The 26,012-nt window shown below is 37.9% G+C and overlaps 2 protein-coding genes across 5 annotated transcripts in view; one reads left to right on the top strand and one right to left on the bottom strand.

Annotated features, from left to right (window-relative positions):
• LOC107047139 overlaps positions 1–17,362 on the bottom strand; it is a 37,746-nt gene extending 20,384 nt beyond the window's left edge. The window contains exons 1-3 of one of the 4 annotated variants that reach the window (XM_015269880.2): positions 17,348–17,362; positions 13,558–13,964; positions 7,852–7,986 (exon numbers count right to left, since the gene is read on the bottom strand). In XM_015269880.2, the coding sequence (XP_015125366.1) occupies positions 7,852–7,986; positions 13,558–13,949 (527 nt within the window). In that variant the 5' untranslated portion in view covers positions 13,950–13,964; positions 17,348–17,362. Of the gene's footprint in view, positions 1–7,851; positions 7,987–13,557; positions 13,965–14,029; positions 14,375–14,405; positions 14,569–15,723; positions 15,785–17,347 lie in introns of those variants that run through there. The other 3 variants (XM_015269877.2, XM_015269878.2, XM_015269884.2) reach the window with 3 other exon arrangements.
• Positions 4,873–26,012, top strand: part of LOC107047119 — a 75,847-nt gene continuing 54,707 nt past the window's right edge. The window contains exon 1 of the mRNA XM_015269855.2: positions 4,873–4,968. The gene's annotated coding sequence lies outside the window, so the exon portion shown is untranslated. The remainder of the gene's footprint in view (positions 4,969–26,012) is intronic.

Genomic DNA, 26,012 nt, shown 5'->3' with positions numbered 1-26,012 from the left:
ACACAGGTGTATAAAAATACAACTGCGTGAAACACACAGTAGTATGAAACGCCAACTGCATGAAACACACAGTAGTATGAAACTTCAATTGCGTGAAATACACAGCAGTATGAAAATTCGGCTGCGTGAAACACACAAACTTCACGCATGCGTGGAGTGTATGGAGTGTACGGGAGTGATTCACGCAATGGTGCGAATAGTCACTGCCAAAACTTTAATGAGCGAGACCAATTTGTTGGTAATTGGATTGAAAATAAAACGAGTTATTTGAGAGAGAAGTACCAGGGGAATTTGTTAAAATGACGCCGACTTCCTCCGCGGGTTTCTCACGCTAGAACGATATCTTCTTCGCAGAAAAACAATGCAGACATCTCTTCAGACACTCGCGTAATCATCTTGACAGGCTGCCGCACTCAAATTCAAGACGCTGAATTCATCTGGATTTACCAGAAAATTCATGTCGCTTAAAATAATGAAATATTCTTTCTCGAAGGGGAAATAAAATGGATTTTCAGGACCACGTCACTAATTTTTGGGAATCTACCGCCAATTGTTGGTGAGACTTGACGCTGACTACACTGTTAAAAAATTACAGAAAATTATTCCTGAAATTTAAAATTAAAAAAATTGAAATTTTTAACGACACTAAATTTGCGTGAAATTTATCTCCACTTTTTCCCGGTCCATATGACAATGAAAATAATTGAAAATAATAAAAATTCAGGCTATTGTTTCATGGAATTCTCAATTTATAGAAAACTCCATTCAATTACTATTCCATTTTCAGAATGAGGTCTAAAATTTCGAGATGAAAGGGAACTTTCATAAATGATGGAACCTAAAATTGAATTAAACCTCACAACATTGAGAATTCAATTGCAATCGTCACTGGAAATTAAAGAAATTTCTAACAACGTAGAGAGGCCCTGATTATCAATGATTATTATCCCTGAAATTTGGTGATAGATTCCTGAAAATTAGAGCTGAGCCCCTAGAATCAGTGACGAAGTCCCTGGAAATTATCGATAATCTCATTGAAAATTACTGGCAAAATCACAATCAGCAAAATGTCCCCGGACATCAGTCACATGTTTCCAAGAATCAGTGACATATCCGTAAAAATCAAAACTCTTGTTCCTCTCTTTGAATTGATTCGCGGAATTAATGAATTCCCATTAAATTCTTCCTCAGTAATTTAATTGTACAATGTTCTTGATTGAGTACTCCAAGTTGATTCGAGCAATAAATTCCAGCGTGCGATAACAACACAGTGGTTGGAGCCAAGGGTTTTAATTTCAAGAGGGATAGATAACGAAATAGCTCGACGTGAAACAGTAGCCGATGGAGTGCGAGGTCGCGATTTAACTCGATTTCAGAGTTGATCTCCATCAGATCTGACCCGGACTATATATACCAGACGTTTTCTAAATAAAATTTCATTCATCCTCCTCGCCTTTTTATAACAGTATTCATTCAGCGTGATCTTCATGCGCGTCATGTAAGCAAGTAGAAAAAAAAGTGAATGAATACAGTTGGCGATCCCGTAGGACTCGGTTCCCTGCAACGTGTGTCTGTAAAAACCGCTTGGAATTGTTCCTTGAATATAAATGTGTGCCCGATTCATTATCACACGTGTGTGAGCCTGACGCGTGCTGAGGATAATCTCCAATGCATGCCCAGTGAAAATTGCAAATACAAATCAGTAGCAAAACGCTAAAACGATTCAACTCGAATTACCCTAGCTGAGTTTTCGAGGAATATCTCCGAATCTGAGGGAGATAGCGAAATTTTTATAAAAACCTTTTTTGTAGCTCTAGATCCGCCCTACAAAAAAGGTTTAGACGAAAATTTTGCCACCTGCCTTAGATTCCGAGATATTGATGGTAAACTGACGGTTTTACCACTTCGCTACTGAAGCACATTTCGCAATAAAAAAGAAATCCTATTTTTCTCTAATTCATTTTGCTCCTTTTGGTAGGATTGAAGCGAACTGGTTCTCCAGGTATACCCTTCTTCGGAGCCTGAGAACTCCCAATTGAATTGCACAATTCGCAAATCGGGTTAGCAACGTTTGGAGAATCAACTCCGGTTTGCCTTCCTCGATCATTGTTTTTCCTCCCATTGCCGTTTTTTCCTTTCAATTTTCATTGCTCGTTTTTTCTATGTAAACGATCTGACGTCACCTGAAGCAAATACACCAACAGCATAGCACCTCGACGAGACCTTGAGGCCTCCAATGTGACATCATCCAATAGCAGATTGCCTCCACGAGAGAGCCTCGACTGTGCGAGTTTTTGGGACGACGTAACGATGCTATTTTCGGTGTATGTCGGTTTTATCCAGTAAACAACATATGGGGGCACTTTATGTATTGATCCAATTTTTCCGGTGATAAGAGAGTTTATCGTTTGTGTAATTTTATGTGGGGTAAGCCGGTAATAGATAGGCGGAGAAATAAATTGGGGGATAATTAACAAACAGATGAAGTCATTGTGAAACGCAATTTGATTCTACCCAGCTAACAATTTACCGGTAAATTTCCGGATATTTACCGGTCTTGCTAGGGACTTTTGAATGGCATCCGTAGAAATTCAGTAATGTGGTCAAACGGTTTAAGTCGATTTTGACTATTCATGAGTTTTCAAAGAATATCTCGCAATCTAACGCAGATAGCAAAATTTCTGTCATGACCTTTTCGGTAGAGCACATCAAGAGCTTCAAAAAAGATGTATACGAAAATTTCGCTATCTCCCTTAGATTATGAGATATTCCTCGAAAACTCAGCTGAGAACTAAGTCGATTTAAACCGTTTGACAACTTCGCTACTGAATTGTTCTCTGCGTAGTTTTCTTTTACTTCAGATCGAAGAGAGAAATACCCGACGAATGGTGGATAATTGTCCGTAAATTTATCCGAAGTTGCCTAAAAAATTATGCTAGCGGATGTAAATGATTACTCAATATCCAGGAATTGATCTGTATGGAGCAGAATGATTTTGATCAAACGCTGTACAGCAAATTCTCGCTTCGGTGCATTCCCAACAGGGAATCGTAATTTTTGCATCCACAATATAATGTCTTTGCTGAACGGATCGTAAGATATTCTCCACAAAAAGTACTTTTTATTGAAAAACATTTCCGCGTCAATGTTTAATTTTCATGTTTAATTCTCACTGACATTTCAAGAAATTTTGTCATTGAGAAATAAAATTTTCCAGTGATTTTCGAATGATCTGGATATCAATCAAGTATTTGATTTTTCAGTTCAATTATTCTGTGAAAATTCAGAAAAATCAGGAAAACTCGGGGAAAAATTGGAAATTCATGTTCCACTGACAATTCAATCAACTTGTAAAATGTTCCTCTCACTCCACTGAAAACTCACGAACTCATGAAAACTCATGATGAAATTTCAAAAAATTTATAACATTGTAATAATCACATAAAAAAATTTCAAATGAAATTTTGCCCTCCTGGAATGTAAACTCCAAACTCCATTAATTTCCGAAGTAACAATTGACTTGAAGATAACAAATCTTCACCTTTGTCATCTCCACCTAATGAATTGTCCCCCAATGAAAGAACCACGATTTGAAACAGAGAAATTCATCGATTCGTGTTATTAACCCAACGGAACATGTCATTAAACAAACTCCTTTTCCCCCCGTGTCATTAGAGAAAAGGAATTATCATCTGATTGCCAGAGGGCCCCGTATCCTGTTCCCCAATTTTTTTCAGACAAAACATGAACGGATCATTACAATTTTTTGTGCAACAACATCGCTGGCTAATCCCATCCTGTTTTATTCTAATCCATCGTTCGGCCCAGGATATTCCTCCGGAGGGAACTGAGGTGAGAGGACAGTGGATTGTAACATGTGTCAAGATGGCGGGTTACCATGGCAACTCTCCTGGAAACCGGCGCTGTTCCATCAGCATTTATTCTACCATCATTTCACGAGAATTCTCTAGGCCTCCGATCCCCCGAAAATTCCAAAACCGCGAGTGACAGCACCAATCCCCGAAAACCGAATTAATTCGTCTCTTTTTCTACTGGAAATGATACCGGAAAGACGCAGCACTTTCACCCGGGTCCGCGCCGGAGAAAGGATCAATTGTCTAATTGTTGAGAATACCAACTGGCCAGTGGCCGTCACGCTACTCTTCAATTCCCATCGACTTTCGAATAAGTTTTTACTCTCAATGAAATCACGAAACGAGAAATTTCAGGGATCAAAACGACTTTTTGTCGTGCTCCTAGTTTTTTTATGACTTTGAGGAATGCGCGGTGGGGGGAAGGAGCTTAGAAGGGTCCTGGAATGAAAGGGACCGCTAGGTAGAAAGAGGGGGATTGAATTGACCTGGCAAAAACCAACGGTCGGAATCCATCGTCCTAACGCTTTGGAGCAAATGCATTTCGGAGCAAATGCATTTCGGAGCAAATGCATTTCGGAGCAAATGCGTTTTGGAGTAAACGTCAAAATATCATTTCGGAGCAGCATTACAATCTCCCGGTGGAGCAAGCCTTCAAAGTAAATTACGAAGCCCTTCACATCCCAAAAATTAACAAAATAATATTAATTTTACCTCCGAAGGTATATGTAATCCAATAAAGCAGGCCACAGGTAAAAAATCAAGAGCACTTGTTATCTCGCCACAGAACTCGCGTTATCAACGTGAAATGATGTCTCCTGCGTGCGTACGTATTAAAAACCCGTATTACAGTGACAAATGACCGGAAGACCGAGAGAACGAGCGAGGAGATGCGCGCACTAGGCGAAATGAAACGCAACAGTAGTGGGGGATTTATAAGGTCGAAAAAGGTGGAACGACGGCGAAGAATGGGGATGGAAAATTGGTGGAAAATAAAACAATTAGAGGAGTGGAGTTATTGTCAGTCTGTACGAGTGGAGTTTAGCTACTGCTGTCAGGCCGAAAACCGGGCTCGACGAGGACTAAATGCTTCTCGGTGAGTTCTCAGTTGCATGGGGTTACCTCGCGTCGTCTCGTTTGCCCACCACGCCTGCGTTCGGGTTTATTCGTTTCTGTCTTGCCGGCCGGATATTGCCGAGTTGAGCCGAAATGGGTAATGTCAAGTTTTGTACACATGCGTAGAAGGCATTTTGAACATTCAAAAGAACAATGAGAGCATTGAGAGAAAGAGGAATCGAAATTCTGGGACAAATTGGCTGGGGATGGTTATGAATATTTCTGGGGAATTGGATCTACAAGTGGAAGAGATTATTCGAAAGTTGTGTAGTATTTTTACTCCAGGGCGTATCCCCTCCGTCTGAATTCCACAAGTATGACCCCAGGGTCAGATAAAAAAAAGCCCTGTAAACAAGATCCGAGTGCACGTGGCACGCCCCAAAAAACACTTTCGATATAGGGGCTAATTATAAACCTGCAGCGACGGCAACAGTTCAACTACAGCGACAATTCATTTCGAGTTTATCGGGGAATGGAGCTCTCTTTATCAGTCTCAAGCAGCGGGGGCAGTTAATTCAGCTGTTCGATTTCTGTATTATCCGCGGGGTATTGCTCGGTCAAACTTGGAGGGGTTTGAGGGGTAATTAGTGCGCCTCCGAATTTTTTTATTTGTGCATTGATTAGTTTAATTATTTCCCTTGTGTAGAGGTCAGGGGAGTGTAGGGGCAGCTATAGACATCCCTCTTTTTAGGTAATTTATGCTAGGATAGGATTATCTTTTAGAGTTTGGTACAGAGAACACTATAAATTCAATCATTTTCAATCATAAAATTTATTAATTAAACGGTATGAGAACAATTCATTCATTTTCAGCGTCATTAAAATTCCATTTTGCACAGAATTATTTTTTTTTTAATGGTTTTTTATAAATAAATCATTGAAATTGTTCAAACATTCGGAAACTTAATTTTTTTGATGAATACGTAGACTTTCTCATTTTTTTTAGATCTTTCAAATATTTTCTGACGGTTTAATATCGAGGTATAAATTCAGACCTGCAAATGCAGCGACAGCAATTCAGACCTTCAGCTCTGATTCAATTACGGAAGTAGAAAATCATTTCACTCGAGAAAAAATAGCCAAAGTACTTTGATCTCCTCAAATATCTTGAATTCTCCTGTCTTCAGCTTCAATGCATCCTCTGGATTATTCCATGCTCCCCAGTGGCGTGTTTACCGATTTATTTCCCTCCGGATGAATCGTATTATTTTCGACAAGAGAACCCGCTTGTATTGCGTCTCAGACCCCCTAAAATTCCCACTCCTCCCGCCTTATCTTCTCCGTCGTTCCCTCCAGACAAACAAAATTATACGAGTGTCTTCAGATGTGAATGGAGATACCGGCTGGCAATCCACCCACACATCGTCCCCCCTCGGACCCCGATAGTCTGTCTTTCACTACTCATTATCACGTTTGATCCCATTAATGACTCGTGTACGTGTCCCGCATGCGTGATACACCGAGAAGAATACATAGATCTCTTAAATTTCAGATACAGGAATGGGGTAAGAGACTCGCACATTACTCTCTCTCCTCCTCACATCTGGTGTACACATTTGATGCATATATTGTGGCCAACAGACGGCACACGATACTCAGAAACAGGTTACCATGTAACCGTAAAATGAAAATTCAATACGTCTGGCGATTGGTAACGCAATTTGTGGTTCGTTTCGCAGTTGGCTGGCATCAAATCGCATTTCGCTAGACGTGACTTGTAGATTTTTTTTAATGCCTATGGGGAAGCCGCTTGACCATGAAATTCTTTTGAAAGAATGTCAGAAATTCTAATCGATGTTCTAACGACACACAACCCCCCTCCCTGCCCCCTCACGTATTTATTTTGGGTCTAGGTGTGCCACATGACGTCACCCCACGTGCGTACATCATTGCCACATGTGGGTGTTTCGCGGCGCGACATTATTCACTCGATTATTTTTTTTAGATTGTCGAAAGACAATTTTCCAGACAGTCGGGACGCACTCGTCCATGAAATATTGCACGGATAGACTGATTCGTTCATTTCAATCGAGATTCGTTAATTATTAATGAATGGTAAAGTTCGATATGACCAAATAAATATTCGTTGATAGTTAACGAATGGTTCACTTGAAAGGTGAAAGTCGAGTCAAACAAGGCTCCGAAAATATGCATTCGTTAACTATTCATTAATGAACATTTGGTGGGACCGAATAGCCCCTAGACTTCAGTCAAATCTATTTGTTAACTATGACTAATCCTTTCTATCAGTGTGGCGGAGATTTTTTCGATAATTTGGTAGAGCTAAAAATTTCGGAATTGTAAACAGAAAAAATGGATTTCCGGGGATTTGTGACTGATTTTTAGATATCTGTCAACAATTATTGGTGATAGTGGGTAGTGACTAGAATAACCTTGACCGTCAGTTATTTTTGTCACTGAAGTTTGGCGACAGATTTATAAAAATCAGTGGCGAAGCGGTAACATGATTTAAGTCGAGCTAGTTCTCAGGCGAGTTTTCGAGGAATATCTCCGAATCTAAGGGAGATATCGAAATTTTTGTAAAAAACTTTTTTCTAGGGCGAACTGAGTGCTGCCAAAAAGGTTGTAACAAAAATTTTGCTACCTCCCTTAGATTCCGAGATATTCATTGAAAACTGGTTAATAGTCAAAATTGATTTGAACTGTTTTACCGCTTCACTACGGAATGAATTATGAAAAATCAGTGACATTTCCTTGGAAATTAATGACGATGTCACCGAAAATTAGTACCAAATTCACTGAATTTTATGGATGAACATGTCCCTGAAAATCAAAATCTTTTCTTCCGTTTGCATGAAATTTCAAGACTGATCTCTTTAAAGTGCGTGAATAAATTACTTACTCAGTGTCTGGCACTGGCATCATCGGGAGCCGACCATTATGCTCCGGAAAGTGATTGATTTCCGGTTCTTCCTGCACCGGGGTTTCGTACACCAGTGTCTCAACCATGGAGCCTTTGCTCGATCCAAAGGATACCCTGTGCAAAAAATAAATCATGAAGTATTAAAAGACTTTATGCTGGAATTGTCAATCGAAATTTCACTTTTTATAATTTTTTCTCGTGATAAGTCTCGTTTAATTCAATATGTTCATGAGGAAATCAGTGGGGTGGAGGGGGGGGGGGGGAAAATGGACACTTTTAACATTTTTAAAAATCTAGATTGATCACAATATGATAGAAATCATTGACTGGATAAGCGGAAAAATAAAAAAAAATACTGTTTCAATTGAATTGTATAACACATTATAGTAGTTTTAGAATAATAATTCTCAAAATTGTGAAAGAATTTGTTGATAGAAAATTATCGCCTGCTTTCAGCAAATTCCATTATTTATTCATGAAAACAAAACACTTTAAAAAATTCTCAATGTCACAAACTGCAAATGGAATGATACTCATTACGTATAAATTCCCTCAAATTTCTCTTACTCCATTTTCTTCACAAATCCAAAAACCGAGAAAATCCAAATCGACAGTGCGATCCGGTCGAACCTGTCGTCGACAGTAGACTGCTGTACTTCACCGATATTTAACGAATAAACAATAACGTAATTTGATTTCCTTATCACTACCCAGTGACGCGGTAATGAAAAATCAATTATTAACTCATCATTCAATCAACAGCCATTATCGATAATAAAAGTAATAAAAATTCCATACCAACAGTAATCAAAATTTTTTCAACATGATTAACCTAATGAAAAATGAATTAGCCTTTATGATTCGGGAAGGGAATTCTCACAACAAGAGCAATAATTTCCTATGATTTTACATCAACTACTAATGCAGTAATGAAATATTATTTTCCTGCAGATCATTATTTTTCAAATATATTCAACATTATTCGCCCATTATTTCGCCCATTCACCAGTCATGACATTAAAAACTTTTTAACATCAATACATTTTATTTGAATGAGTGGGGGTCGCGGTGGCACGAAAGCCGCAGAGAATATATTCTCAGGAAACCTCAGGTTTCCTATCGCGTGTCAGGTAAATGGCGATGATAACCACAGAATGAAACGGGTATCCAGTGCCGTTACATCACAGGTGGAGCTTAACTACTAAAATTCCCAAATAAAGACATGTCCCTCCGAAATTGAAAAAAAAATTGAATTTCCCGCCTCATTCAGTTTACCGACAGAACGTTTTAGGAGTGTCGAGCCCTGCGGAAAGCCCCAGGAGGTGGCGCCACGCGCCCGGAGTTCACACAAGCGGCAAATTCGAACGAAAATCCTTTATCGGGAGTCACGTGTTCAATTAAACTGCGAAGAAGGGGAACCGGAGGGATTGTGTCACCTCAAATGACGACGCAGTGTCCGGATGCAGTGTACATCCCCCCCTAGTTCGCACTCAATTAAAAACATTGCGCAATTTACAATGGCGCATTGAGCGAACGACGAGAGGAGAACAACATTCCCATTGTGTTTGTTATTCTCGCTTTTATGCTCCTCAATAGCCGGCGGCAAATAGTCTCAAGGTGAAAATCCAGACGTGCGTCTGGGAGACAGTTAGGGGTAGGTCGGGGTCGAGGCCATGTAGACCAAGCCCTATCGATCCTCGACGGATCCAGACAACATCTCGCATCATAAACACAAGGCGTAAAACAGCGTTAAAAAGGATATAAACGAGAGGTCTAGGAGTGACCGGAGGTTTTCTCGAGGAACTGCGAACACTCCGGGGGAAACAGCAGGAATCAATTTTAATTGGAAGTGAACAGAACAGGAGAAATGAAGAAGAAGTTCACGCTGAGAGAAGAAATTAGTTCTGCCGAAAAACTAAACTCACGAAGAGTTAACAAACTTGAAATAAAATTTAAGATCTTTCACAGAAATTAAATTTTCTCGTGATCTCTGGAAGGATTTGAACTGTCGGCTGGAAAACATATAATTTATTGTACCACGATCATTCGGCGCGAGAGAATCCCATATATTGACGCGGAAGAAATATTATTTTCAAAAAAAAACGAAAATTATTCCCCGAAAAATTATTTAGTTTTGCTAATTACCGTTTTTGTGGGAGAAAAATTCAGGTTTTCTCTGAGTTGTAATTTGTTCCGTGAAAATTATGGGTGTTTAGTGGATCGATAAATACATATACTACCCAATCATATGCACTTGTTGTAACCGGAGCCTCATATAATTCTCTACAGAACTAATTTATTTATCTACTAGATATTAGTTTAAAGAAATTATCATGTCCTGTTGGAAACTTTCTCTAATGTCTACAGCTAAATTGATTCAACACACCGAAAGATCTCTTCCATGGAACATGATTTTTCGACAGAGCTGATTTTTTTCTCAGTGTAGTACATTTCCCTAGTGAAACGGTAAAACGGTTCAAGTGGATTTTGACTATTTGTCAATTTTCCATCAATATCTCTGGATCTAAGACAGACAGCAAAATTTTTGTCATAACCTTTTCTGCAGAGCGGATTGATATCTACAAAAAAGGTCATTACAACAATTTATCCATCTCCTTTAGATTCGGAGATATTCTTCGAAAACTCAGTGAAGAGATAAATGGGTTTTTCACTCGACTGAAGATGGCGTTCGAGCCGAAGGCGAGGACCGCCAACCACACGAGTGATAAAATCCCATCGCAACAGCCTGAACAATACATTTCCGTAGTAATTTTCAAGCCTTCGAGTTTGGCAAGTACGCAGTACCAATTCCCAAAAGAGAAATCGTGAGACTTAGTACGGAAAATAAATTTTAATTGGAAGTGAACAGAACAGAACAGAATAAGTTCAATGAAACGATCAAATGACTCTCAGCAGTCTCATCAGTCCTCGCGCGATCATCGACTGAGAAAAAAAAACTTGGTCACTGATATTATCACCCTAGTCTGCAAGCAGTTAACAGAAATTGGCTGAGTAGGCGAGTGTATAAATGGACTCACTGTTGGTCAAATGGAATCGCGTACGAGCCGAGCCCGAGTTATCAGGTAATAACGACTCTCCTTCATGAATCTCTAATAGAATACTCGTTAGTGCGTGATAATTGTGAGCTGTGTCTGTCTGCAATCAGGTGACAAGTCCCAGTGCACGCTTGAGTTCTTGAGCATGGGAAAATTCATATAAAAAAATACACCACTGAAATAGAAAGGAGGAGATGCGCAGTTTAGTTTTTGGATCGTGTCCAGAGAAATGGGATTTTTATAAAACAAATAGAGATTAATATAACGCATTATGCAGTGTCGTCCACTGTCACATGATTTTCTTTACATTCTCCACCAGTTATCTTATGTTTTTACGGTAAAATCCATTGAAAATGGGCACACCCATTAATCACACGGGCTAATCCAAGTGACCCTGAGTGAAGCAGCTATCCACACACATAAACACGCGTTACAATGTGCTAAAGCCCAAGTTTAATTGGTGGAACTGGAGTCACGTGAAGGATTTATAAAATCCACATTAGCCCAAGGGACTCAAGGATAATTGGATGGTATATAAATAGTCATGTACCTGGAAACCTTTACCGCCCACACACCAGTTTGAAAATCATGCTTCACGTGTGATAATTGGAGCCCTCGAGATGGACAATATGAAAAAAGGCACGAGCTTGTAACAAAAATAATGGAGAGAAAATGAAAAGAAAGAAAACTCCATCACGCCCATGTTTAAACATGACGGCATTTTGATCTCTCCGTGGTTACGTTTTTATAATTATAATTGTTGGGCTTTGTTGGAGAGAAATGATGCGCGTGGGCGTTTTTGGCGCTCCGAGCCAACGATTCAGAGACGAGTCTCTCGACATTAATGCGAAACGCATTATTTTGATCATGATTAAGCGCGTGCATTCTTTGATGCAGCGGTTCTTGTGCTTTTGTTCGGTTGAATATGCGTACAAAGCTTATTAGTTCTTCAATTTTTATCTTAAGGAGAGTGAGGGAATTTTGGGGTGACGATGCGTCGAGAATTTGCGAATATTATTGAAGACTCTAGGGGACTTTGCATCCGCAGGGAAAAAAAGTTTATGGTTTCCAATCCCATGGTAGTGGATTTTTAGAACTTTGAGTTCTTAAAATAAGAACCGTTGTCATTCAAACATTTCTATTTGTAATTTGATTCCAGAGCCAGAGCGCCTTGATCTAAGTATCAAGGGTACTGGATTGCGGTGAAAGTCAGAAATTTTCCTAGAAAAATTTCCCTGGAATCTAGTACTTTTTGTCTCTAAAAACCAGAATTTTTTTTCGATTCTTGTGTTTTTTTTCAGTCGGATATGTTTATAAAGCTTATTAATTCTTTACTTTTTATCCCTAAAACTCTAGTCTGGTCACCAAATGCGCTCCTGCGACTGGGTCACCTCCGCGGGGATTCCCCGCCGTGTTACTTAGGCTTTAGCGTTGCCGAATTCACTCTGCACTACCCGGGCGCGGTTAGCGAGTTTCCGGCAACGTCGCGTCACGGCAATTTCATTTAACATGGGAAAAATAATTCATCTGTCCGGAATAATTTGTTTTCTTCAGGAATTTTGGGAAATATGTTGTTCTAAAAACTGCTGTATTTTTTTAGATACGTCAATTCACAAAGTCAATTTTTTTTTTTAATTTTTTCGGTAAGCCAGTCAATTGTAATTGAAGAAAAAGGACGCGCTGAGTTAAGGGGAACAAGGGGATTTTAGGGAGACGTAATGCACTCGATGCTTCAGGAATTTCGAAAAATTCCTGACGCAGAAAAAAAAGTTTCCGTTTCCAATGCCACGATATTGGATTCAAGAACCGTTGGGTACAGGAATCAAGAACTTTGGATTCTTAATCGTCGCGTGACGTAATGTGCTCGATTTGTCAGGAATTCCGAAACATGAATCAAGGTTCCATGGAACATTGCGTAACCGAATGTATTGCAAATATCGGTTAAAAGGAGATGGATCAATTCTTCTTTATAAACGTTGAGTTGTTAATGAGGCTATTCTCAGTGTATTGTTTTCCCTTCTTCTTCCACGTGGGAACTGACGAGAGAATGATAAAAGAAGTACTATTTTCGAGCCTTGACACTGAGAATTCCTCGGCTACATGATTCACGCCAGCACGCAATATCATTGCTTGTTGAATTGCCGTTGTTGCGCAATTTATCCGCGTGTGTGCGAGAACGTTAAACTATTATTTCGGTCACTGGTTGAGGATGGAAAATAGATGGGGATAGGGTATCTCGATTCGAGAGTGGAAATGGTAGTTTTGAGGAAATGAAAGAATTGTGACGTGGGTTGTGATGTATGGGGAGTCGTCCTGGGGATGTGACGTGGAATTTTCAGATCATTTGATATTACGGGGAATATTGTAGATTTGATGAGGTTCAATCATCCAATTTTTCAACCAGACTATACAATACTCAAAAAGATTGCGGGGGGGGAGAGCGAAGCGAGCGGGGGGGGGACCCTCCCCGGAGTTGACGAGCGACGGGAGCAGGGGGCTACGCCCCTTAGTAAAATCAGTAAATAAAATAAAATAAAAATAGCATAAACAAAATAAATAAAATAGATAAAATAAATAAAACAAATAAAATGAATGAAATAGATAAAATAAATCAATGATTGACATTTACCTTTTGAGACTAGCGTGTTTGGCGCCATTAGCAATTTTCGACTTCCTGTCACTGCCGCCGGTGCTCGCCTCACTATTGATGCTGTGCAAACTATCATCCTTGGTTATCCTAGAGGTATGAAGTGTCGATTTTCTCGTAGTCGTTGTTCCACCATTGTGCTTGGGGCTCTCACCAATCATCTCATTCCCCAAACGATTATCACTGCCGTCATTATCAATTCTATTCGTGGATAACGTCGTCGTAATCATCGTAGTGGCTGTTGGTGATGTTTTATTGATTCCATTGCGCGTCATCTGATGATCTCCACGAGTTTGAATTCGAGTTAGACGACTGCAGGACTGGGTTTCTCCGGGTGGAGGCTTGTCTCCCGTTGGTAGCATATACGATAGCATCGTTAAAATTCTTCACTGCAACAAATAACAAATAATTACTCGCATTAATGGCACTGTTTTAACTGTATCAACGTTTTTACAGGGATAATTGATTGCTCCACTTGCAGTTCGATCAACTTTTGATTTTTTATCCGATTATTATCGATCCATGCTCTTCCGGAATGCACGCTCAATATCCGTTACAGATGAGCACAATTGTCAATGCGTGAGTGTAATCAGGCTTCTGCGTTCAGCCAAGCGTGATACAAGAATTCGATTTAAATCTAAATTCATTGTATCGATCATTCCCCCCCTGCGAATAGATGTGCACTGGTTCATGCCAGTTGTTCGCATGATTTCAAAGAAACAACAGTTAAATAATTTCACGACACACATGGGTATAAATAACACGTGACAGCTGTGCTAGTACTCCGAACGTAATAAAAAGTGAATAAACAAAAACAGAATATTCAGCACCTTCTGATTGATAAAATCATCAAGAGTGCATCACGTGTCTGTTTTAACTCTCCGTCCCCTCCCGTCACATTTTATTCGCCTCACGCGACACTCGTATGCGAGGAAAAACTGTTTTCCCCCCCTGCAATCGATGATGAATAAACGCGCGCGAGGAGAGCACTGAGCGTTGACTGCGATCGAAGGACCGTTTGACTGAGCGGCTAATGCTTGAAAAACATGACGCAAAAAAAATAAATGTATAGATACTCAGCCAAAGGTTACGTGTATGCAGGAATGATGCGTTCAGCACGCCTGCCCACACACGTACTCGCTTCACTATTCGTACAACAATTTTCTAGTTGTTTTGGGATACTGTTCGCTGGGGAATTGGAAAATACAGCGGGAAAACAGCTCAGTATCTGAAGCATATTTACTTGGGACAAGTATTTATAATTACTCTTTAATCGATTAATTCTCCCAGGCATTTCAACTCACGTGGCCCGAGAAATGTCTCACACTGTTGGAAAAAATATGAAATTTCATATTTCATATTTCATAGTGGACGGTTGACCACTATTTTTCAGGGCAGTGACACTGAATCCGTTTTAGGGGGAAAAAAGTCATGAATTTTAATCAGCATAAAGACGACAATTCATTAATTTATTTCAGTAGCGAAGTGGTAAAAGGAGATAAGTCAATTTTGACTATTGACCGGTATTCAATCAATTTCTCGGAATCCAAGGGAGAGAGCGAAATTTTTGTTATAACCTTTTTTGTGGAGCCAATTGAGTGCTACAACAAAGGCAATTACGAAAATTTCGCTATCTCCCTTAGATTCCGAGATATTGATAGAAAACTGGTTAATAGTCAAAATTGACTTATCTCGTTTTATCACTTCGCTAATAATTTGAATTTTCAATTTGATATGAATATTCTGTGCCAAATTACATTGAATTTTCAGTGAAATCTGAAATTTCATTATTTTTCCACGCTAAACCGTTTTCGCTGTCACTGTCCTGAAAATTCCAGACTACATTTACCGGACTTTTGTGGTTATCTAAAATGTGGTTAAAAATTCTCTAAAATGAATTTTTCGGTGATGAATATTGCACTAGTTTCAGCTTCATGAAAACCCTCGAATGCTGTAGTAGGAATATATTTTGCCGATTAGATCAGATGATGGAGAATAGCCAGACGCACTAGAGAGTGCAGTTTTAGGTTGTTTCAGACCATTGCATACGAACAAGTCCAATCCGTTCTACCTTCATTTTTATTTAAAACTGCTGACCACATTGCCCTGCAACTGTGGTTTATAAATAAATTATTTTCGAGCACTTACGTTTTATACTGGACGGATTGCATCCCCGGTACTTCCAAAGGTCCAGCATCGGAGGCATCTGTAACACGATAAAATGAACATGATGATATCAATATTCCAAGGGAATTGCGCTCAACTCTAATGGATTTTAGTTCGATAAGTGACAGGAGTAATTAACACATGAATAATCTCAACACTAGAAGAGTAAATATTGAATTCTGCACCAAATTGTTGGAGTTTTTTCGGTTTAAACCAGCAAAGTCTACCACTATAAGTTATATTTTGGTTGAACGATGAAAAAGTATGAAACTTCGAGAAGAAATTAATAAATTTTCTGAAATTTTCGATATTTAATGACAAATTAAATTTTTGTTGCTGTAAAAACGGTGCAGCGGAGGTTTAAAAGGAATGCCCATTGTTAGTGTATATCACAGTAATGTTCCTAGAACCGTGTAACAGCATTACTCAGGTTGCCGAACATCAGCAGAAGCCAATGATTTTTGTGTTGGAATGAGCGTGTGTTGAATAATAATGAAACCGTAACATGATAAAATGAAAATAATGCTGTCGATGTTCCGGAGGAATTCACCTCATCTCTAATGGATTGAGTATCAATTTTACGCTCACGTAGGAAAAAACAATAGAAAAATCTTGCGAATCTAGCGGATTATTCTCATTCTATTTTTCTGTTCTTTTCATCAAGAAAATCAAACAAAAAAATATAAAATTTAAACCCAGGGGATTCTATACAAAAACTCTCAATAGAATGAGTTGTATAGTAAAATATAATTCTATTGACTCTTTCGAGCGAATATTTCCTATTGAACATGCTAATAGAATCGGCCAAAAACTAATAGAAAGTTCAATAGAAGTCCAATATAATTGTCTAGTNCAGTGACACTGAATCCGTTTTAGGGGGAAAAAAGTCATGAATTTTAATCAGCATAAAGACGACAATTCATTAATTTATTTCAGTAGCGAAGTGGTAAAAGGAGATAAGTCAATTTTGACTATTGACCGGTATTCAATCAATTTCTCGGAATCCAAGGGAGAGAGCGAAATTTTTGTTATAACCTTTTTTGTGGAGCCAATTGAGTGCTACAACAAAGGCAATTACGAAAATTTCGCTATCTCCCTTAGATTCCGAGATATTGATAGAAAACTGGTTAATAGTCAAAATTGACTTATCTCGTTTTATCACTTCGCTAATAATTTGAATTTTCAATTTGATATGAATATTCTGTGCCAAATTACATTGAATTTTCAGTGAAATCTGAAATTTCATTATTTTTCCACGCTAAACCGTTTTCGCTGTCACTGTCCTGAAAATTCCAGACTACATTTACCGGACTTTTGTGGTTATCTAAAATGTGGTTAAAAATTCTCTAAAATGAATTTTTCGGTGATGAATATTGCACTAGTTTCAGCTTCATGAAAACCCTCGAATGCTGTAGTAGGAATATATTTTGCCGATTAGATCAGATGATGGAGAATAGCCAGACGCACTAGAGAGTGCAGTTTTAGGTTGTTTCAGACCATTGCATACGAACAAGTCCAATCCGTTCTACCTTCATTTTTATTTAAAACTGCTGACCACATTGCCCTGCAACTGTGGTTTATAAATAAATTATTTTCGAGCACTTACGTTTTATACTGGACGGATTGCATCCCCGGTACTTCCAAAGGTCCAGCATCGGAGGCATCTGTAACACGATAAAATGAACATGATGATATCAATATTCCAAGGGAATTGCGCTCAACTCTAATGGATTTTAGTTCGATAAGTGACAGGAGTAATTAACACATGAATAATCTCAACACTAGAAGAGTAAATATTGAATTCTGCACCAAATTGTTGGAGTTTTTTCGGTTTAAACCAGCAAAGTCTACCACTATAAGTTATATTTTGGTTGAACGATGAAAAAGTATGAAACTTCGAGAAGAAATTAATAAATTTTCTGAAATTTTCGATATTTAATGACAAATTAAATTTTTGTTGCTGTAAAAACGGTGCAGCGGAGGTTTAAAAGGAATGCCCATTGTTAGTGTATATCACAGTAATGTTCCTAGAACCGTGTAACAGCATTACTCAGGTTGCCGAACATCAGCAGAAGCCAATGATTTTTGTGTTGGAATGAGCGTGTGTTGAATAATAATGAAACCGTAACATGATAAAATGAAAATAATGCTGTCGATGTTCCGGAGGAATTCACCTCATCTCTAATGGATTGAGTATCAATTTTACGCTCACGTAGGAAAAAACAATAGAAAAATCTTGCGAATCTAGCGGATTATTCTCATTCTATTTTTCTGTTCTTTTCATCAAGAAAATCAAACAAAAAAATATAAAATTTAAACCCAGGGGATTCTATACAAAAACTCTCAATAGAATGAGTTGTATAGTAAAATATAATTCTATTGACTCTTTCGAGCGAATATTTCCTATTGAACATGCTAATAGAATCGGCCAAAAACTAATAGAAAGTTCAATAGAAGTCCAATATAATTGTCTAGTAAAATCGCTAGGTTCTTCTATTAAATTTTTCCATATGTGCTGCCACGTGACCGGATAAATTAATACATCATAAACTCAATACAAGAACAATAAATGTTGAATTCTGATAAATTATAAACTTTCAGCAAGAAAATTATAAATTTTCTGAAATTTTCCATATTTCATAACAAATTAAATTCTTTTTGCTATGAAGAAGCTACAGCGGAGGTTAAAAAGGAATACCCATTGTTGTTGTACATCCCACCAATGTCACCAGAACCATGTAACAGTCCTACATAGATTGCCAAACATCATCAGAGCCCCGACAATGATTTTATGTTGAAATGACCGTGTGTTGAATAGTAATGGAGCCGTAACATGAGAAAAGGAAAATAATGCTATCGACATTCCAGGGGAATTTAACTCAACTCTAATGGATTGAGTATCAATTTTACTCTGCCATGTGGCCGGAGGAATTATCTCCCTAATTCAGAGGCCACAGCGTGCGTTGCACTCTGAGGATAAATAAAAAACAGCGATGAGGTGAACAAGAGGTCGTTTAATCTCGAGTATCTTTGAAAAATCCATTTGCATCAGGGTATGAAAAAGGAAAGCTGTCTAGCGCAAGGGCAATGTTTTTTCAATGGAGACTAGCGCGGGGAAAAATAGAGAGACGCGAGTAAAGGTGGAAGAGAGATTGAAGTGATCTTCAGTGAATAGCCACCTGTTTCCGCTTCTTCTACCCATTTTTTCGCAGCAAGGTGGTATGTTTACACTTGCGTCCGAGTATAATCCCGTGGGAAACGGGCAGTGATGAAGAAACATGCGAATTTTTTGCAAACAAAAATAGATTTGTTTTTTTCGTGTCATGCGAACATGATGGATACACGATTCGCGAGGTTTCCGTTATTTTTTTTTTCATATTTATCGCTTATTTTGAATTGAGTCGTTCGGAGGGCTATTGTCGGTCTGGATGCATTGACAATGCGAAGGGAGACAAGACTGCGTGATTGCACTCAATGCAATGCACTTCAATGCACAGCGGGGTGCTGAATTAATAAATTTGCATAGTCTCGACACACATGTCCCCTTGTGCGCTCTTGACTCGGCGTTTACGGGCCATGAGATGAATCGAAATGACCGTGAGGGAGGTGTGTACAGTTAAACGATGAAGAAAATAGCGATGACGAATGTATTTGAAGTGTTTTGTTTAACTGTATATTGCGATGAAATTTCAACGAGAGACCTTAACCAGCGACGATTGTCGACTCGCGTGAGCAAACATATTATCATAATATTTTTACTACACTTCAGAGAGACAAATCCAAATCTTGAGGGTATAATGGAACTGTTGTTTAAGGGCAACGCGCACTCCGAAGGCGCCCACCTCTCAATTTTTTTTTTCGAGAAGTCACGCGCGGAGAGAATCTAAAATTGAAAATTGTAATGTGAACATAGTAACCGAAGACCATATCGCAACAACTGTAAAATTTGATTTATCGTAACCGAACTTTTAGTCGTCTCTAATTAAATTTTACTTTCATTCTACCACTTTCTGGTACACCGACTCGCAATTTTTATTATGTTCAACAGTAAAATTTGAGTACTCGATTACTGTAGGGGAGGGTAGGGTAAAATGGGCACTTTAGACTTTTTTAAAATTATTCATAACTCAGAAACAAAAGTAACAATAGAGCTCAGTTTAGGCTCATCACGAAGGGAAAGAATTGTTCTTTGTATTGAAAGAAAAATTATTAAATTTCATCAACATTTCAACCCGTTACTAATATTTTTAAAACAGTCAAAAGTGTCCATTTTACCCCAATCTCCCCTATTCACAATAATTTTATATTTTTTCCGTGCACGGAAAGAAGTTGGAGTAAAATTATCTAGATAAAATGAAAATTTACTGCACACTGGTATAAATTATTCTTCTCCATTTGTCCTGAAATTCTCGAAAATGAGTCAGTTGTTCCGAAAAATTTACAGAACGTCAATTTGTCCTGAAATTGTCAAATTCATTCGCGGAGAGAAATATTCAATGAAAATTACGCATCTTTTCCGTGATTCCTGAGCGAAATGTGGTTGTAGGGAATTTTATGGAACTGTCACGGAATTTTTCCGATACCGTCACTTAAATTTTCTGAGTCGATTCCGTAATCGGTGAGTAAACCGTGAGTTCCGTAATTTTTACTGAACATTTCTCTCCGTGTTGGGAATTTCAGGACAAACTGACGCTTTGTAAACTTTTCGAAGCAACTGAAGAAAAATTCACCGTTCGTCTTTGTCTGCTACTTTGTCTCCAACTTTTTTCTCCGCGCAGGAGTTCGCGCTCATGATGTAATTCCCTGTGCGAAATGGACGTTTGAAACGAGGGAAGGAGGCGTACTGAGTGAGTCACGACGAGAATGACTCGCAGATACCTCAAGCTATTACATCTGTCATATTTCAACGTCGCTCCACGCCACTTTACCCCGAAAATGAAAAATTACGAATTCCGTGGATAATATCGTTAGAGTTGATGAAAATGTTGATAAAAATTACAGACATCTGGGTGAATCATGAGGTCATCAGTTGGATAACTGGTGATTACGTGTAATTGACAGGTCACTCGCAGGCGATCGGAATATAGACGAGCGCGAATATTAGCTTCCGCCGGAGTTTCCGGCTCGTGACTTCCTGTCAAGAATAAGTCGCGTGTCACTGCCAAGGTATAGATTCAGGGTTTCAAGCTGAACGGGATAGAAAAAAGAGACAACTTGGGCGCACCCAAGCACAAAATATACTTTTTCATCACATTCAATTCTTATAAATAAATAATTACAATTGTTTGACCTTTCAGGAAGAATTTCTGGTATATTTCTTGGGAATTTACATGATATTTTATAGTTTCATTGAAATTTAAACGTATTTCATTATTTAAAATTCACAATTTGATGGAAAAATCGATAGAAACTGTAAATTTTAGGTCAATTGTTGAAAAAAATAATGGGAATTAGGAAAATCCAATAAATATATTCTTGAATATATTTAATTCGGTACTAAATATTGATATTTCGATTGAAAATTCAAGTAAACTGGGAAATTCTCGTCTACCCACTGCTCAAAAATTTGGAATTTTCAGTGAAATTTTGAAAATTTTGACTGAAATTTCCGGTACACTTCTCGGTAATTTTTATCATGTTAAATGTCGGCACTGAAAATTCACAATTTGATGGAAAAATCAATGAAAACTGTAAATATCAGTTCAATTATAAAAAAAAATGCTGGATATTAGAAGAATTGACATAAATCTCTTCTTGAATATAATTAATTTAATAGTGAATATTCATGTTGTCATGAAAAATACACGAAAACCGGGATTCTCGTGTTTCTTCTGCCCAAAAATTCCAGTTTCATTGAACTTTCAATGAAGATTGAAATTTGTTGATTTTTTCTCATCTAAACCGAATTCAACGCAATTCTGGTGACAATTTCTACTAAACTATGAATATATATCCATGAAATTTCAATTTTTCTGTCTAAACCTGTAGACCTTCATAATTTAAATAACAAAATCGTCAAATGAGGATTAAAAAACGTCCCGGAGCACATGAATATCCTTAACGTAAATTTTTTCACTTTGTCAACTGGTTTCCATTGAACCCAAACAATCAACCTCATCAAAACCAAGATCCGGTAGCTTCAGTGTTGTCGCGTGGGTGCATAACACGACTGTAGAAAATGCTAGGTTGTGTTGGGTGTACATACAGTGCATCAAAATGCCAATCACCCGGTTATACTCACGGTAAAATGTATTTATAACTACATGTGTTGACGCCCGTATGGGAAAGGTTGTTAGTCCAATGCACAATAGCGTGGGATGAAGCACTTACATCATTTATGAAACCCTCAATAATCCATAATTTTTTGTTCTGCATTCTATAATGGAAGGCTTCGAGAAAGTCCTGAGAAGCCTATACCCATGAGCGTAAATACAAATGTCTCGGGATTCAATTATGATGAATAACGGATAGCCGAGAAATACGACATTGACATTTATCCTGGACACAGTGGAAAAAAATAGTTTGAATTTTCAGGGACATGTCACTAATCTTCGTGCATCCATCCCCAATTATTAGGGACATGTTACAGGTTTTCAGAGACACGGAAAAAAATTTCTCTGTGTCAACGAGTGCGAAATGATGAAATTCAGCGATTTTTTCACCAGTTTTTAGCCACATTATCACTAATTTTCACTAAAATATCACTGAAAATTAGTAATAATGTCCATATTCAGGAATTTTTTAAGTGCTTTCACAAAAATATCACTGAAAATTAGGAATAATGAGGCTAATTTTTGTGAAAATTTGTGATTGTCACTAATTTTTACGAAAATGTCACTGGAAACCATGAATTTTCGTGATTGTGTCACTGATTTTCAGGGATCGAATTGTAATTTTTAAGAATCTATCACTAAATTTCAGTCACAAAAATCACTCATGATCAGGGTTATTCTAATCAGTGTCCGGTATCACCAACAATTGGTAATAAACTTCATTAAAATCAGCCCCTGGAAATGAAAAATCTTTTTCTCAGTGGATTCAAGTGTCGATAGAAACAAAATGTTGGGCATATGGGTGTGTATGGAGCCAGAGGACTACAACCGGGGGAACACGGGAGCAGCGAGCCAGCAAGAAACTCGTCGAGGATAATTAGATATCAGATTTCATCCCGTCTCGTCTGGATCCGCCTTCAGCTAGCATTAAAAATCATTATATTTTTCCTAGATCTCTCAAGAAAAAAATCAGCATCTTAGAGTAGAATCTTCATCGCCGTTAGGGCGGAATTATGAACGCAATAAGAATTACTTTCGTCTCAAGGATTTCAATTAATTCGTCTGAATAAAATTTTCAAGATCAAAGTCTCGAAGGCACTTCCTGTTGAACAATTCCTGAATACGGACCAATTTTTAAAAATATTTCCTGAGGGTGAAAAATAATAAATCAAATTTATAGTCTTGAAAAATTTGGACTAAAATTTGCGGTACATTTCTTGCAAATTTCTATCATATTCTAGTTCCACTGGAATTCAGGCTGGGCGGTGCGGGATTTTTCCTCTCTAAATTCTAATTCTCTTTGATTTTTTTTTCTTAGTTAGATGAATTCTCAAAAATTATAGATGACTCCCTGAAAATCGGTGACATTTTGCAAAAAATTTGTAATAATCTTCCTAAAAATTAGTGATGATGTGACTAGAAATTAGTGGTAATGTCCCTAAAAATTAGTGCTGCGCCCCAAATTAAAGTACTCAATTACGATTAATTTCTTACATTTAAAATCAGTAACCAATTTCAGAAGCATAATCATCAATGACTTCCCGAAAATCTTGAAATACTTCACCAGCCAGTAATCACATTCAAGAAACAATAATTTTCGCAATCAGTAATCACTTTAAATCAATTTACCATTACTTACTCAGTTTCCAATTCAAGAACTAGAATAACTGAATAATTGAAATAACTGATTATTGTGCTAATCACATCTCTCAATTATCCTTGACAATGTGACACGCACAATTCATTATTCATTAATAATTTTCATACTCTTCCAAAAAATTCCAGGGATTCCCATTCATTTCCCCCAAGACTCGACAGATAATCCGCAGATAGCTCTAGAGGTAAAAAATCCTCCGTTGATTTACAATTATCATTTTTCCTCCGTGAATCAATTGTTTCAATGCAACGATAAAAATACCGGTGGGAAATAGTCTGCGATAAATGGAACATCAGAACAATTAATAAATAATAACCGGCTAGGCTTAAAAAATAGACCGAGTGGAGGCAGGCGATCGTTACCTATAATTTTCATAATATAAAGAGGCACTAGTGTGGGATTCAGAGCATCTGAGAAGCACCGGGGGTCTATCGGCCTCTAAGGCCGGACGAAGACCGCTACGTGGAAATATCAATCGCTGGCAACAAGCTCGTACGTGCTCAAATGGTACAATCCCAATCCCCCTTCGGCGGCATTTCGAGATATATTACTGTATACATTCGGTGTCCCTTTTACGCAGAGTCATGGTCATTCTGAGAATCACTACGAGTCATCGGAGCAACGTTAGAGTGCAACAACCCCTTGATGTTAGAAATAGAGAGATAGAGCGGAATCCTCTGGTGTTTGATGTTTCATTATCTTATCAAATTGGATTGTGTCGTTCTGGATCTTTTTGTTAGATCACATTCTCAGATAAGGATGGATCGTTTTAATATCTGTTAACATTAGAGGCAATCAATAATTCGAGGAAAAAAACAACTTTCTCCTTTCTGAAGTCAAATGAATATTCATTTTCTCGTCATCTAACAGTAAAGTGCCATTTCCACACAACAGATGTTTGAAGGGGTCCGTTAAGTGCTTTCGAGTCCCCTTTGATCTCGATAATTTTATTCGGATCAATTCGGTGAAATCCTTGAGAAGAAAGTAATTCCTATTTCGCTCGGTTTTTCGTTATTTTTTTGGGTAATGGAATTAAAATCTACAGTTTCGTCGATTTCTCCATAAAATTTCAAATTTTCAATGACAAATTTCAAAGTTTCAGTGAACTATAATGCGGTAAAAATTTCCAAGAAGTGGACCAGAAAGTTCAGCCGAAAATTATCAACCGTCTATACGAAATAAATAATTCATTCCTTGCAATTAACATCATTACATGTCAATGAATTCATTTTTAGGTAATGGAATTAAAATCTACAGTTTCGTCGATTTCTCCATAAAATTTCAAATTTTCAATGACAAATTTCAAAGTTTCAGTGAGCTATAATGCGGTAAAAATTTCCAAGAAGTGGACCAGAAAGTTCAGCCGAAAATTATCAACCGTCTATATGAAATAAATAATTTATTCCTTGCAATTAACATCATTACATATCAATGAATTCATTCTCTTCGCTGTCTGAACAATGATTTCATTTCGAACAGCTAAAGGTTTCATTTCCATACGGAAATATTTATTTGAATGAAGAAGAAACTCTCATTTGACGTAAACAATAACGCAAATAAAGTTAATTTAATTCAACTAAGAGAACTAAAAATGAGTGACATAGCTGCAGTCACTAATTTTTCACGAATTAGAGAGTTGTATTGCTTTTTGAACTTCATTTCCCTGATCTCCATTGTTCCATTATCCAGATAATTGATAATTATCATGAAGTGCCTTCATTCAAATATTTTTTTCTTTATACACTCCCCTCTTTTCAATCTGAAATGTGAAGGGAGAAGGGTTCTTCCACGAGGGAAAAACATGAAAAGAGTAGTAGCGCACTTTTGCAGTGCCCGGACAAGGTGAATAAAGAGAGAATGAGTATAAAGGTTCGACTAATATATATACATATGGGATTATAATACCAGACGCGCTTGCAAAATGAACCTGTAGGGATTCTGGCACTGAAGAGTGGCAACTGGTAGTCTGCCAAACAAAACGAGAGAGGAAGAGAGTGTCTGCAGTGATGCGATACATCAACCCCTCTCTGTCCCATTGCATTATCACCCGGAAGACAGAGGGTCGGAGAGACACAACTGCCGGCTGACGATTAAACTCCTTCGTCGAAAAACTAGTCAAAGCGTGAAGATATTTAACCGGCGAATTAATAACGAATTAAGATAGAAATCTCATTTTTTTTAACTCCTCCCCTCACCTTTGGAGGAGTAATTCTTCCGGAAGTATGATACGCGTGTCCCGATTATCCCCCGGTTAAACGAATGGAAACGGAGAAGGGCGTCACGCAAAGTGCATACACCGGGAAAAATAAAAACTCCGTAATATGATGAAAAGGGAAAAGAGA

This window comes from Diachasma alloeum, unplaced genomic scaffold (genome assembly GCF_001412515.2).
Source record: "Diachasma alloeum isolate Michigan unplaced genomic scaffold, Dall2.0 Dall_scaffold_00183, whole genome shotgun sequence".
Taxonomy (NCBI): domain Eukaryota; kingdom Metazoa; phylum Arthropoda; class Insecta; order Hymenoptera; family Braconidae; genus Diachasma; species Diachasma alloeum.
The sequence above is the reverse complement of the archived record's forward strand: the minus strand, read 5'-3'. Positions and strand labels throughout refer to the sequence as shown.